General features: G+C 45.0%; 1 protein-coding gene across 3 annotated transcripts; it reads left to right on the forward strand.

The window, feature by feature from the left end:
• The first annotated feature begins 30 nt into the window (after positions 1-30).
• Positions 31-15,690, forward strand: nsd1a (nuclear receptor binding SET domain protein 1a). Of its 3 annotated transcripts, none has more exons than XM_058649298.1 (24): positions 31-89; positions 1,211-1,389; positions 2,885-3,750; positions 3,962-4,103; positions 4,201-4,373; positions 4,455-6,282; positions 6,379-6,503; positions 6,920-7,139; positions 7,661-7,764; positions 7,870-7,929; positions 8,039-8,263; positions 8,373-8,465; positions 8,555-8,678; positions 8,780-8,980; positions 9,812-9,991; positions 10,920-11,076; positions 11,172-11,377; positions 11,488-11,600; positions 12,070-12,339; positions 12,420-12,536; positions 12,642-12,783; positions 12,889-12,995; positions 13,542-13,734; positions 14,398-15,690. In XM_058649298.1, exons 3-24 carry the CDS (start codon positions 2,902-2,904, stop codon positions 15,225-15,227), a joined length of 6,459 nt encoding a protein of 2,152 aa, XP_058505281.1. In that variant the 5' UTR covers positions 31-89; positions 1,211-1,389; positions 2,885-2,901; the 3' UTR covers positions 15,228-15,690. The 3 variants fall into 3 exon arrangements, with proteins under 3 accessions (XP_058505281.1, XP_058505280.1, XP_058505278.1); XM_058649297.1 differs by lacking the exon at positions 31-89 and adding an exon at positions 375-762; XM_058649295.1 differs by lacking the exon at positions 31-89 and having other exon boundaries at positions 951-1,389.
• Positions 15,691-15,974: the final 284 nt, after the last annotated feature.

The following is a 15,974-nucleotide window of genomic DNA, read 5'->3' on the forward strand; positions in this document are numbered from 1 at the left end:
TCTCTGTAGACACCAGAGGGCTCGTGTCAAAAGGCAACAGTACTCACCTTTCCTCATAATAATAATACGTTTATTTACGCATTAATTAGGTAAGTTACAGCGTACTGGTATTATAGACTTGTCCTTAAACTGTGTGATATTGTAGTTAAACGGGGTCTTTTTTCAATATAATCGCTAAGATACTGGGGCATCCGGGTTGGTGTCTATTTTCACTCAACCACTCACGGTAAAGTTTATGGAAATTGACTATATCAAGTCACCAATCGTGGCTGTAAAGTAGAAATGATGTAATTCGCTCCTCTGATGTAAAATCTGCGTCTAAAAACGGGACGCTCTTTGTTTGTGTAGGGACTGGCCCGCTGCTGCTGCGGAGTCTCTGTCGTGCGCTGAATGTTTGCGCATTTACGCTTATTTATCCGTTTCATTTCACCAAATCCTCGTGATTATACTGTGAGAGAAGCACTGCGTGTGTAAAACGCCTTTCTCTTTCTCTTTCCTGCGCGCTTGGCGGCCCGTGTTTCCTCATGTCACACGGCAGCACAGACACGTCTGTGGAGCCAGAGACAGCGGGGACACAGAGACACAACATGGCGCACGGAGTTTGCCTTGGCCGCAGAGGCCGCGTCGCTGTTGTTTGCGCACTGCACTCGTTTTTTGTCTACTCGACGTCAAACGGGCCTGTGCGCGTGTCAGTGGGGTTAAACTAAAAAAGAGAGAAAAAAGGGAGAACGGAGCAGACGCTGGCCACATTCCTCAAAGCAGGTCACCCATTCATTTGTGTCTATCGTGTCATATTGCTGTTATTACACGCGCGACTGTAACAAACTTCACCTGGATGTGCACGCGCGCCTCTCTGTGTGATTGTGTGTGTGCGTGTGTGCGCGCGGGGGGGGGGGGGGGGGCTTGAAATGAGCGCGTGCGTGAGCAGGGTGAGTGTCACGGCCCTGTGCTGCTGCTGCTGCTGCAGACTGGGGGTTGGGAGCATTGCCGATTGGCTGCTGCTCACCAACACAGTCAGTCTGGGCTTGTTTTAACATTAACCGGGGGCACTTCGACAGCAGGCAAAAAACATGTAGTAAATAAGCCGCTGTGGCTGCTGGGACACCGGTTATGGCGCACTGACTTTCGCCGCTGTGTCTCGTCGCAGCGTAATGGGGAATTCTACTTGATATTTGTCGTTTGTAGTGACAGCCTGTTTTCTTCTCTACAGAGGGCCGCCGCTGATGAGGCGATGAAGTGCAGAGAATGAGAGCGGTGCCATGGCCTGCTAGTGCTGGCTGCTGCCACTGGGATTGTGCAGATCCGCTCTCACAAACCGAGAAAAACACTCGCTTTGTGACACACAGTCGCACGTCCGTTGTTGGTTTCACGGTGACCGACTTCCAAATGGTGAGTTTTTGGCGTTTTTTCCCCACGTGCCGAGAGTGTTGTGAACTTAGCCCCCTTTTTTTTGTGTGTGTGAGTGTGTATGAGTCAGTAGCTCAGTCTCTTCTTCCTCAGTCAGTGTGTGTGTGGCTGTAGCTCGTTTGTGTGGCTGAGTGTCACCACCACAGCCACCCACAGTCACTGTGAGAGTGGGCCATCGCCATGACCCACGGGCACCAGACAAAGCGGTCTTTTCCCACAGTTTGTGACTGAATCGTGTGAACATTACGGTTGTGTTCTGTGTTTCACTAGACCGGCCTCCAGTATGGAGGCCATGCAATGTCTGCTCACTGTGTATGTGTGTGTGTGTGCGCGCGCGCCCCATGCTGATAGCTGTTTCACAAAAGCAAAATAAATAAAAAAAACAGAGTAACAGAAAGAGCCAGGCTTTACTTAGCCTGTTCAGTCCATCCTGGCTTTATTATGTCTCATATAGGCCAAGTCAGGATAAGGAGGTGTGGCCAGGTCACGTCAGGTTTATGTCATTCAGATGCTAAGTAGTGCTGATTCTGGACAGCCTGAGAAAAAAATTAATATTTATATTTGCAATTTTTCTCACTGTGAGACTATTTGAGTTGCAGTATAATTGGTTACAAGTCAAGGTCCACTGTGTTATGGACTAGAAATGTGATGATGCACACGACTCCTTTTTATACTATTAACGACTTCATTATAACTCAAGGATGGAAATGTAACGGTGCAACATGTATGTGTTGCATATTTTAAGTATAGCATTAGATCATGGCATCATCAAAACGTAAACAACTAGAGTTAGCAGTGCCAAGGCTGCTCTGTTTCCCCTACAGTCAACACACTCAAGTAGTGATCTGTGTCTGGACCACCACCAAAATCTAGTAAATTCTTCTTTGGGGCATAAACTACAATCCCAGGAAATTTAATCAAAACCTGTCCTTGACGTTTTGAGTTATGCTGCTCACTAACAAACAGATTGACAAATGTGGCCAAAAACATAACCTCCTTGGCAGGAGTAATAAATTGCAGCCATTGTGCTTTGTTTGAAATTGCGATGTCGATTTGAAAGTGAGTTACTGATCATTATGGTGAGCAGATTTCCATATCAAAACATGAGGTAGATTTCTTGATTGAGATGGCGCATGCTGCTTTTTTTTTTTTTTTTTACACACAGACAACAACAGTAACAGTGGAGTTGTATGAGCAAGTGGTGCCTTTTAATATGAACAGATTGGACATATTTTTACATTTTTACATTTTTTGTAAAAAGCAGAGTCTATTATTTAAGCGAGTATAACTGGAGAATCCCGCCTGAATCTGCTAGCTAGGTTTTGTGAAAGAACCCTTTAATAGTTCTCTATCACTGGATGTGATTGCCACTTAATTTTTTTCTGTGATAGTCAACACACCTCATTGTAATGTGCATTGTAATGGAACCTAACTGGCACATTTCCCCTTTCTAACCTGCCTTTCTTTCGTTGGACAGGATACAGCCATGACAACATGAATCAGTCGTACAGACAGGCTGTTAGGGGCTCAGTGTTTGGTTCAGGCCAGCCAGAGCTGAGGCCCCGCAATGGCCTTGTGAGCACTTCCTACGGAAACCAGTGTGGCATTGTGAAGCGTGTATCGGATCAACCATCAGCTGTGCAGCTGCCGTCCTCCAGTCTCAAACAGCCGGCTTCACTGGGATACAATCAGCCGGACCGGACTCACTGCTACAATCCCCTAAAGAGGCTGCAGGACCTGGACACTGTGGTCAACAGGCCTGACCGAGACAGGGACATCCATCCGAGGAACCACTTGCACTGTGCCAGTCCAATCAGTGATGATGATGATGAGTTTGAGGCACCTTCAGTCCAGCTGCCTTCTTCCCCAGACAATGATGCTATGGAGCCTTTTGAGACATTGCAGGGCGTCAGGAGAAATGGCTTCTCGCCACGGAGTCCTGACAGCTTGGAGCAGTGTTCTCCCATCCCCAATGGATACCTGCATTTTGAGTCCACACTCTTTGACAGCAGTGGCATTAAGGAGGAGGACGAGGAGGGCGAGCAAAGCAGTAGTGACGACTTGATGCCTTTTCATCACTCACAAAAGTTAAGTCAGGAATGTACTGTTAGTGACAGAAAGACCCCGTGTGATTCCGGGGTGGACAGAAGAACATACAAACCCACTGTTTTTAATCTGATGTCCAAAACTATATCTGAACTCAACCCTACACTAAGCCCCAGCGCACTGCCAGAAATTACTATGAGAGATGGGTGGAGTATGGGTGAGGAGTCGGACAGTGATTCTGAACTTGCCTCTCCTGTTGACCCTGTGCTTCTTTCTCCAGCCGGCACCAGCTCTAACGTGAGTCTCACACATCTGGGCTGGGTTACTAACTTTATAAAGTTTATTTATTTCATGTATTCGCATGTATAAATCCGTGTCGGTGCATCAACATGGCAATTTGTTGTAGTAGTAAATCTACCTGTAACAGTTTTACACACTTGTATGCATCACAGCATACAAACAGTTTCCTTTACAATTAGATGTTAATTTTGTCTATTGTCCTTGTTAGTCCAACAGCCCAAAGAAAAAGCCACTTCCTACAGTAAGATACTTGGAAGGAGACATAGTTTGGGCAAAATTCAACAGGAGGCCCTGGTGGCCGTGCCATGTAACGTGCGATTCAAACAAGGGGGGACACACTAAGATGAAAGGTGAGGTTTGATTTATTTCCCAGTGTTTCACATTTACCTAGCTGTGGATTATCAATCAAAGCAATTCCAGTGGTCAATTGTTCTTGCTTTCTTTCAGTCCCCAGTCCCCGTCCTTGTCGGATGTATTTCCTCGAGACAATAGGGGAGATTGTAGAACGTGCCTGGGTCCCTGGGAGTGCTGTTCTTCCTTTTGAAGGAGGTCATCAGTTTGAAGACTTACCTGTGCTGAGAAGGAGAGGGAAGCAGAAGGAGAAAAACTACAAGTATACAGTAAGTGTATCAAATGGATTAAAAAAAGTTAACTTTACTTGAACACTATTTTGAAAGATTTTTATTTTTTTTTCTTGGCAGATACCCAAAAGTTTACTGACGGCATGGAAAGTCAGTGTGGCAGAAGCAGAGTACCTTCTCCCTGGTCGTTTAAGGAATAATGAAAGTGTGCTTGCAGTGTCCTCTAATGGAGAGGAGCGTGTACCCAGCCCACCACCTACTGAAAAGCCACAGGAGGCCCCCTCCTTCTCTGTGGACCCTGGCCAGACTCCATCACCAAATATGCCGTCCAGTGAAAAGGAACCCAATCTTCTAAAAAGCTCTACCTTTCAGGCCAGTAAGAGCAAAGTTTGCAAGAGAAAGAAGAAATGTTTGTCGGACATATTTGGGCATATAGTTGGCGGGTCAACAGAAACATCCACTGTCTTAAACGCAGTGGGCCAGTTTTGTTCAAAAACGCGTGCACTGAAAGAAGAGCCAAAGGACTCCCCTTATGCCGACCTGGATTCAGTTCCAATGCTTCATCGTCCTAAACGTACAGCAGTGTCTCCAGTGAAGGACGTAGACAGATCGGTTGGCAAAGAACAGGGTTTGACTAAAGCGAAAACGAAGTTTGCGGAGAAGGCAAACCAGAGTACAGATTCGTGTAATAGCATTTCAACAAACAACTTGACTTATAAAGATAGGAATTCAGAACAAAGTTTGAGAAGCTGTCATGAACGGTCATCTAATTCATCTGAAAAGCACTCTATGACTCTTCCTGCCAGCAGTGGTCTTATGACGAGGGCTATGAAAGCTGAGGAAGAGACCGATCTCAAAGATGCACTGGCTACAAGCCAAATCTCAACAGATGCCCCCAATGAAGATTGCCCTGATCATATACCTTCTAACGCAGCCAACCAAACTGAAATGTCTTCTAAGAGGGAACTCCTCAGCAGTGCATCCTCCTCCGCCATTCACCACTGGTGTCCAAAAAGGCGGGCCAGGAAGCCTGATAAGAAACTCATTTGTAACGGCTCATTGAAGAAGTCAAGGTGTGCGGACCCAAGTGTGTCCACTGTGCAGCCTGTTGAAATCAAGACAGAAAACGTCGTGGATCTGTCCTCCTCCTCCTCGTCCCCACCGGTGTCTTTGTCTCCAATGGATGCTTTTCACGACGTCAAGGAACTCTTGTTTAAATCTCTGGAGAATGAGGACAGCAGCGACTCTGAGCACACTGTATTTCGACCCGATTCCAACTATAAATTCAGTACTTTCCTGATGCTGCTGAAAGACATGCATGACACAAGAGAAAAAGAAGGGAAACCCTTGACTGTCCCGCCGTCAGCGGTACTGATCAAGGAGGAACCCTTGGTCATCCCTACTGCCACAGGAGGTGGGCTGCTGCCGGGGTCTTCTGATGGTTCCACTCCTGGGATCAAAACGGAAAATGGCCGGTTTGGAAAATCCAAAGCACCCTACAACACAGCGGTGAAAACCAAGAATAGGACTAAAGCAATTATGACGGCTGACACTTACCACTGTCGAGAGTTTCCTGTTCACGCTCAGATGGCGAGCTCCGACAAACAGCGTAGAAAACAAAGGCTCCCAGCCAAACTGAGGGCCAGCGTACCTGTGCTGTCTTCAGACCTGGCTGACTTTGCTTATGGCAGGGAGTTTGTTAGTGGCCATGCGGACTTAGCTGAACCTGGATCTGGTCCCCCAGTTACTGCTGATCCCCTGGCTAGCTACCTCGACAAGAAGCCAGAATGCTCCGTGGCTCCAAAGAAGCGCTGGCAGGCCATTGAGAAAGCTGTTATGAGCAAGGTGAGTATGAATGGGTCTTACTCCACAACAGCCTCACCAGATCTCGGAGTCCAGAAGCAGGAAGAGGATGACGTGCACCTCCTAGAGACCAACAGCTCAGCTGGTAAGACACACCTTCTTCACATGTGGTCCGTTCACTGAGATGGTAAAATGAGAAACAAAGTGACGTGTACAACTTGTCGCGTGTGTGTTCATTCAGGGCATTCAGAGAACAAACGTCCCCGGAAACCAACAAAAAGGCTCCTGGAGTCCGTGGAGGAGTATGATCAAATATTTGCCTCAAAAAATAAATCAAGAAAACACAGCTTAGAATCTTCCAAAATGGTAAGTTTATGTTTATTTCAGTTTACTGTTAACTCCGCAGCATACGGAGTGTACTATGTTTCTGAGAATATTTGATATAAAGCCATTTATATACACTCCTCAGCCATGTGTTTTGATGAGTTGTGTTATTTGTAACAAGTGGTTATTTTAGCTACTGTGTTTTTATCATTTCAAACCATTCTGGCTTTTTTTTTTTTTTTGGACAATTCTCTGTGAAATGACCAGTAGATCAGACCAGCCTCATTCTGACACTCCGTTGCACGATCGGTTCTTGTTGACCGTGTCTAAATGCACTGAGGTGCTGCAAAGTGATTGGCTTATTTGACATTAGCATCAACGTACAGTTGAGTGTGGTGTTGTTGTGCGCTGAGTGTATGTGATGTATAACTGTGCTTCATTTGCTTGTGTTTACGCAGGAGACGTCGGAGATGGCAGCACTCCATGATCTCAGTTCTTCACCTGAAGTTGTTACCTCAGCCTCTTCCTCTGCAGAGCCCACAGAGGCGCCGGCAGAGCTTGAACAGAGTCCGTGTCAGGATGAGCTTCCACCTCCAACATTTTTAGTATCCCCAGCCACAACACAACCCACTAGTGACAAAGAGACAGCAGCAGAAACTGATCTACCTCCTGAATCTGGTAAAAACCCATTTGTTGTCATGGAATATCATAAACCTTTTTTCTGGCTTGCATTTCTATTATGGGTTGTGTAGGTGGATGGTGTTAGGCTGCCTATGTTAACTATGTAAATAACATGACGTCATACCAATGTGACTCAGTGTAAAAAATCACAAATGGTCTTTAATCCTCTTGAGTGGCCAATTTTAATTCCTGTTGTCGTCTACAAGCAATGATTCTCTGTTGATTAGTCAACAGACAGCAGTGTGTCTAGATTCGCCTTTTAGGTGCCAGACCACTGTGCCAGGTATCCGATCAAAAGGGTGTCAAGAAGTAAAACAGTATGGATTAGTTATTTTGGTACCCTTGACTACATTTGTTTATCTAACCGCATGTAACCGTGTACTGTTCAGAACTGAGCCGAACTGTGCAGCTAGGTGGAACTGGGGCAATATTGAACCCTGAAATCTGTTTAAAATATCCTTTTTGCTTTGTGGAATATTTTTTTAATTACATTTTACTCTCTATTTTATTCACCGCAGACATGGGTTTACTGGCTCAAGAAAGAAAAAGGCCAAGGAAGCTGTTGCACAAGATTCTGGAGTGTGCTATAGAAGAAGTGTCTGTTCCTCCCATGAAAAAGAAGGTATGTTAGGACTGAGATGCCAGTAAACGGGTGCTTAAATAAGTTTTTTGTGTTTTGGACTACCCCTCAAATGTATTTTTTTATTGTTTTGTGTTTGTTTTCTAGGAACAAAAGTGTTACAGTGGAATTACCTCAGAGGTGAAGGTGTTGGTCAAGAGAACTCAGGTTCCTAAACAGCTATTTCTACCACATACAGTATACCACACACATTATTGTATACAAAGTATACTGATTATACTTTGTTTAATTGTCTAAACGATCCCACATTGGACAGGTTGAATCTGTAAAGAAAGAGAAGCCTGAACCCAAGACGTCCTCTGCTACTCCTGCTGCCTCCCTGCTGTGTTCAGAGAACAAAGATGTCCTCGGTGGCCTCACTCCAAAGAGACCTCCCAGCCCTCCTGGATGCAAGACCCCAAAGCAGGAGACCCAGGTGGAGGCGTGCAGCTCTGAGGAGAAACCCAACATACACACTGGAACATTCACTCGCAAACATGAGGTGTGCATGTTGTATTGTCCTTGCCAAAAAGAAAGAAAGAAGAAAGTATCTGTACGACGTACCTCCTCGAGCCTGGGTTACAACATCTGCTCTTCCTTCGTCCCTACAGGTGCAGTCTGTTGCTCTGAATGACAGCCTCACATCCCACATGGACGTGAAAGGGAAAGTAGGAGCGACGTCCTTAAAGGAAAATGTTTGTCAGGTGAGATAATCTTGAAAATGAAAGATTTTTTTGTTTTCTTACACATTTATCAGCGCTTTCATTCTGTATGTTGGTGCCTGTTTGTGCAGGTATGCGAGAGGTCGGGAGACCTGCTGGTGTGTGATGGTCACTGTTATGGAGCCTTTCATTTGCAGTGTATTGGCCTGTCAGTGGCTCCCAGGGGAAAATTCCTCTGTCATGAATGCAAGACAGGTGACCACGCACTAGTACTACTTCTTCTAGTATTTTCTTACATGTAGTATTTTCTTACATGGTTGAGTTTAGAGATGCTGATTTCTCTGTGTCCCTTGCAGGTGTCCACACGTGCTTTGTATGTAACAAGTCTGGCAGTGGGGTCAAGCGCTGCATTATACCACTGTGTGGCAAGTTCTACCATAGCGACTGTATACTGGCCTACTCTGCGACACAGCTGCACAACAAAGGCTTCCGCTGCCCACTGCATGTCTGTCTGTCCTGCCACATCACCAATCCTCTCAACGTGTGCAGCACCAAGGGTAAGCTCTAGTGCTGTGTGTGATCACTATTACATGTACCATATCCCGATGGTTTAACTCAGGTGTGTGGGCTGTGGGCACCTTATCACAGTAGCATCACTCATATTTATGATTCTATTATAACAGTCACTGCTTAGCAATATTAACGTGTATGTACTAAATGGTTAATAAGACGGCCCTGATTGTGGGCAACTTGGATTTCTCTCATATGTGATCTTTTTAGACAGACTGTCCAGGGGTTGTTTGGTTATGGTGAAGATACTGTTTACCCATGTTTGTGGCACGAGTTTCAAACAAAATTGCTGGTGCATCATCTCATTTCTTCAAACAAATGACCTGATCAAAAGTCACAGTTCGGACTGATGTTCGTGCTGCAGTGTTCTGCACTCCCGTGCGTTGGTGTCCTCTTGTTCACGTTGTTCAAATCCGATTCGAATCACATTTCAAACCACCCTGAAATGTGGTTTGAATCAGATTTGAAAAGTCAAGATTCCGTGTGGTTTCCTTCGCTGTCCAGCCTTTCAAAACCAAACCAATTTAAAAAAGCGAAACATCATTGAACCAACTCCTGGTGCTGTAATTCAAACAGTGTGTGTCTTGGATTGTGGCCATTTGATCTGACTTCATAAATCAGTTGCTGCTCAGTCAGAGTACACACATAATCCTAAATTAAACCTGACACATTTGAATAGTTTCTCCTCTCTCGTGACAGTTGAAGTGTAAAATCCAGGTGAAAGGGACTCATGACTCTGAGCGCTGTGTGTTGTGGGGTTACCACCTTTACTTGTGCACAGGTCAACACGTTTGTGCTCCTCTGTGTTGCGATTGCAGGTCGGCTTGCTCGATGCGTGCGCTGCCCGGTGGCTTATCATACCAACGACAACTGCATGGCAGCAGGAAGCCTGGTGCTGGCAAACAACAGCTTTCTCTGTCCAAACCACTTCACTCCTCGCAAAGGTTGCAAGAACCACGAGCACATCAACGTGAGCTGGTGCTTTGTCTGCTCTGAAGGCGAGTCTGTTCTTTTGTGTCACGGTCATTTTTAACCCGTGTGACTGACTGGTAATGTGTGCATGCATAGAAACGTCATATATGAGATTGATGATATGAGATTATCAATCAGTAGCTCATAATCCATTAAAGGCCAGTATTGATATTCAATTAATGAACCCTTAAATTATGCCCACGTCGCTCTGACTCCATACTTTGATCATTACTCACAACATCCGTCTCTGTTGGAGGTTTAATCTATAAACATATTTTAATGGAGCAGTCAATTCCATCATCAGAAGTGTTTATGTATGCTTTGTATCACTTCCTGACTGGATGGCCTGGCAGCTCGTTCTGTTCTTCTCTTTCTCAACTGAACCTGTCTGTAGAGAACAGAACACAGGTGTCTCCAATGCCTTTGACTGTGCAGAACAAATATTCAACCAGTCCAGAAATTATTTTTTTTAATTTGAATTACCAGTTGTCATAGATGTCAGTAAATTGGACATAAATCTGGTTTCACAATAAATTAAAGCCCTTGCTTGTGAATACCTTAACCAAATCAGTTTTTGTAATACACACGTCATTTTTGCCAACATTTTAACTCGTTGACACACACAAGTGATGATTTTTGGTGATTTACATTCCTCGATGATTTAAATCACGAGATTGCTTCTCATACTGTGTTTTGCTACCTTACAGCTACAGTCATTTTCACTGTGATGCCTTCAAGTAATCTGTTCATAATGATCCACCTTCTTATGGCAGTTGCAGTCATTTAAATGTACATATGGTGCTGGCATTCTGCCCCAAATCATACAATAGAAATTTGGATCATACTATTTCACCTTTTGCCTTTTAAAGCTTTCTGAAAGGTCAATACACCAAATCAATAAAATGTTGTTTTCACTTCCCTAACTAACTAGCATGTGTGCTGTGGTGCTTGCAGGGGGCAGTCTGCTGTGCTGTGAAGCCTGTCCTGCTGCTTTCCACAGGGAATGTTTGAATATAGAAATGCCCCAAGGCAGCTGGTTCTGCAACGACTGCAAAGCTGGAAAGAGGCCTCGCATTAAGGACATCCTGTGGGTGAAATGGGGGCGTTACAGGTGAGGGCCCAACGTTTGCTTCAAGCGATGCCTCGTGAACGCATGCACTGTGTATCGATATGATCATCTTTGAAACCCCTCGACTAACTCTTTAGGTGGTGGCCGGCAGAAGTCTGTCTGACCAAAGATGTTCCAAATAACATCTTGAGGATGAAACATGAGGTCGGAGAGTTCCCGGTGCAATTCTTTGGCTCCAAAGATTTTGTGTGGACTTATCAGGCCAGAGTCTTCCCGTACATGGAGGGGGACACTCACAACATTGAGAAAATGGGAAAGGGCGCCGATGCGGTTTACAAAAACGGTATGTGGCCACGCTTCGGTATGATCTCACGAGAGCACATTATATTTAGTCTTGTTTTGTACGAGTATACGCTGTTATAATCTGAGAAAGGACCGCGTCTGTCACCATAGCTCTGACGGAAGCAGCCGGGAGGTTCAAAGAGCTGCAGGCGGAAAAGGAAATGAGGCAGCTTCAGGAGGACAGAAAGAACGACAAGAAACCTCCTCCGTACAAGCACGTCAAGGTACTGTGCAACAGACTCAGTGGCCACTTTATTAGGTACACAGGACACCTTTTGACGTGGCAGGAGTGGCACCTGGCATCTTCTTCACATGTTTTAACATTTAGAGAGATGGTCTTCTTCATACCTTGGTTGTAACAAGGCTATTCTTGTCTGACCTCTGGCATTTACAATTGCTTTCTCATCCAATGTCACTGGTCACTGCCATATTCATCATTTAAGATGGTTGCTTGCAAAGATCTCAGTGGATCAGCAGTTTCTAAAATACTCACACCAGCCCATCTTTAACTAAATTCCCTTTCCTTCCTACTGTGACTTCTTGACAGTGTTTATGTGCCTAAATGCATTGCATTGCATTTACGTGCTGCCATGTAACTGGCTGTGTTTGTATGTGTGTTAGGGGTGTACCTAATAAAGTGCACTTCGGTGCTTATGTTGTGCCACAAACTCTATGCCATGCTTTCTCTTTTAGGTAAACCGGCCAATTGGGAAGGTGCAGATCATCACAGCTGACCTGTCAGAAATCCCGCGGTGCAACTGTAAAGCCTCCGACGAGAACCCGTGTGGCATCGACTCAGAATGCATTAACCGTATGCTGATGTACGAGTGCCACCCTCAGGTGTGTGTGGCAGGCGAGCGGTGTCAGAACCAAACCTTCACAAAGCGCCAGTACACCCTTGTGGAGATATTCAGGACTCTGTCGCGCGGCTGGGGCTTACGTGGCGTGTCGGACATTAAGAAGGTCAGTTGGAGAGAAATCGGACGCCTATTCATCTGCGTCATCATCGTGCTAATATATTTTCCCATGATGCTACTGTGTAGGGCGCCTTTGTGAGTGAATATGTAGGAGAGGTGATCGATGAAGAAGAAGTTCGAGCCAGGATCAAACACGCGCAGGAGAATGATATCTGTAACTTTTACATGCTTACACTGGACAAGGTGAGTCTTAGCCAAATAACCTGCAAACATGGTTATGTTTTAATATAAGTTCAATAATATAAGTGCTGCTTCATGCTTTTATTATAATGTTCCTTTTACTATCAGGACCGCATCATTGATGCCGGCCCCAAGGGGAACCAGGCTCGCTTCATGAACCACAGTTGCCAGCCAAACTGTGAAACCCAAAAATGGACTGTGAACGGGGACACCAGGGTGGGACTGTTTGCTCTACAAGACATCCCACAAGGTTTGAGTGACGACCTCCAAAACAATAACCATTCAGTTTGTTTCAATAATTTCCAAACTCTACACACCTGAGACCAACTTGGAACTAATGTGACATGTCATGTAGGTGTGGAACTGACTTTCAACTACAACCTGGAGTGTCTTGGCAATGGGAAAACTGCCTGTAAATGTGGAGCACCCAACTGCAGTGGTTTCCTTGGTGTCCGGCCAAAGGTAAAATAATGCATTTGAGTGTCTGAGTGCTTTATCGGCACACTTGAGCCTGGTTTATACTTGGTCTCTCCACACAAAAACTACATTTGTCTCCATGGTAACCACTCACTATACTCTGGCTGACTCTTTTAGTTATCATCTGTATCATTACATTCTTCCATCAGCTTGTTCATTATTGCTTTTTGATGGTGGATGACTTTGACAAAATTGCTGACGGGGCTGGAATGATTAATTGATTAATCATCAGTTGCTAAATGAATTGTCAACTACGTTGATAATTGGTTAATGAGTGCTTTGTCAATAGTCAAAACTATTTTTAGCTTCTTAGATGTGAATATTTCCCGGTTGCTTTGCTCCGCATAACAAAGAAAAATCACTAAAAGTGAATAACTTTGGTTTGTGGACAAAACAAGACATGATAAAATAATAAGCAAAAGGAAATGAAGAGTGGTGGGCAACACTTTTCTCTGTCCTGATTTCTGGCAAAGATGACCTGATGAGAATTGTTGCCATAAAATCACTTCCCCTTTCCGTCTTCTTGTCCAGAACCAGCCGCCGTCAGAGAAACTGAAGGAAGGGAAAAGAAGGGGCTACATGAGAAGGAAGCAAGAAGTGAAAAAGGAAAGAGAAGACGAATGCTTCAGCTGTGGTGACGGGGGGCAGATAGTTTCCTGTAAGAGACCCGGCTGTCCGAAGGTCTATCACGCTGATTGTCTCAACTTGGCGAAGAGGCCGGCAGGCAAGTAGAGATGGATGTTCTCTTACTGTGTGTGTATGGAGGCGTTAACTGTTCATCTAAGTGTTCTGAACTATGGTGAGGTTCTGTATACCATAGTGTGTTATGTTTTATGACTGGCTCCCATATCCATCACATAACTGGCCATCACTCAAATTATGCAGAAAACTTAAGCTGTGTTTTTTTGTGTTCAAGGCTGTTCTGGGTAAACTCCCTCACACATCACTCTCCTGACTCAGACCACAGCAATACATAATTTGTAGAGAAGCTTGATCATATAATCCCCCTGAAATTTTTTTTTCTATTTATGATAGAAGGTTGCAACTGTTTTAAACTAAATGGTTCAGTTTTCCTCCCTTTAATCTGTATCATTTAACTGTAACTGGTGAGGTGTCTTGGTCAGGTCTCCCTCATAAAAGAGATTTCTACTTAGTCTGAAGTCATATGTCGCCTGATACAACTTTCACACGCCCCCAGGCTTTTTTATGGCGTTTAAGAAATACTTTTTTCTTTCACACAATTAAAAGACCTGACCCTGCACTGACATTTCTCCAATGATGGAAACCCTCTTTGCAGCTCATTGTTGTCTAAATATTTGTTTGTGGCCTTTATCTTAACTCAAAACAAACTCTTTGTCTTGAATAATGACTCTAACCCTGTCTCCAGGGCGGTGGGAGTGTCCGTGGCACCAGTGTGACATCTGCGGAAAAGAGGCAGCTTCATTCTGTGAGATGTGTCCCAGCTCTTACTGTAAGGAGCATCGTGAAGGCATGCTCTTCATTTCCAAGCTGGACGGCAAATTGTCCTGCAGTGACCATGATCCCTGTGGGCCCGACCCACTGGAGCCAGGGGAGATTCGTGAATACGTGCCCAACAAGACCTCTGTGAGGCCCGGGGCCCTGACTGTGCCCGCCACTCCCTCGCTGGCCTCAGACTCCAGAAGAGCAGGCGGTTCTTCTGCTGCTGTCATCTCTTCCCCTGCCAGCCCCGCTGCACAGGGCAGGCATGAGCCTCCTCCTCGTCTCTACATCAACACAAAGACTGCTACCTCAAGCTTCATCCCCTCCAAGTTAAGGTCTTACCTCACAGACAGAACTGAAGGCAAATCATTTTCCACTGCGGCCTCCTCCAAGGATGAGAGGGAGGATGGTGAGCTGGAAGATGGTGAGGTGTGTGGGGAAGAGGTGGAAGATGACGACGGCGACGACGACGAAGAAGCGGAAGAGGAAGAGGATGAAATGGAGGAGATGCAGATAGTGGAAGAAGATGAAGAAGAAGAAGAAGAGGAGGAGGAGGAGGAGGAGGAAGAGGAGCCGCTTTATGGAAGTGACCAGCTGGAAGAAGATGGGGAGGATGGGGAAGAGGAGGAGGATAATGATGATGAGGATGAAGGAGGGAGTGTGTATGACACTTGGGGGGATTATGGGGATGAAGATGCTGAGGATGGTGAAGTGGACGGAGAGGACTGGGGCAGAGTGGAAGATGATGTCAAATGACTCGGTCTGTCCATCCCTTAACTCCTCAACACAAACTCTCAGTAGTCATCCAGAGGACAAAATAGTTGGTACCTACTTGAACGCAATACTGTCTTCACTCTGGTACTACATGGCCTTTTCATCCATGGCTGGACTGACAGTGGGGATGTGTTCTGGTGCTAAGGCTCTTTATACTTATTTTGATGTGTCCATTTGTGTCTGGTGCTGTTATGATCTTTTGTTCTTTCTCTCAATATTGTTTACATTTTTTGGCCTTTTTTTAAAATGTTTGTAATGTAAGAAAAAGATCTGACCAAACTGTCTCCATAAGGGCCTATTATGTTGTTGTTGCTGTCTTAACCTTGTCTTTTTAATACAAGTGATAAGAAATAGAGTTCTCACTGGTTCATGTTACAGTAAGACACAACAGTATGTGTTTGCTGTGTCTGAGAAAAAACAAAAATAAACCCACTGGAGTCATCAAGACTAAAAATCATTATTGTAAAGACAGAAAACTACTAATGTTGATTCACAGTTTATTATTCTTTCATTGTCTGCTGCTTTATACTCTACACGAGGGTCCATCCCAGCTGACAATAGGGTGAAAGACAGGGTACACACAAGACAGGTCATCAGTCCACTGCAGGGCAAACATACAGAGACCGACAACCATTCTCTCTCAAACACTCAACACCTACGGTCAGTTAAGGGTGTCCAATTAACCTAATCTGCAGGGAGGAAGCCAGAGTACCTGGAGAAAACCCTCAG

Source organism: Solea solea, chromosome 14 (assembly GCF_958295425.1).
Source record: "Solea solea chromosome 14, fSolSol10.1, whole genome shotgun sequence".
Classification (NCBI taxonomy): Eukaryota; Metazoa; Chordata; class Actinopteri; order Pleuronectiformes; family Soleidae; genus Solea; species Solea solea.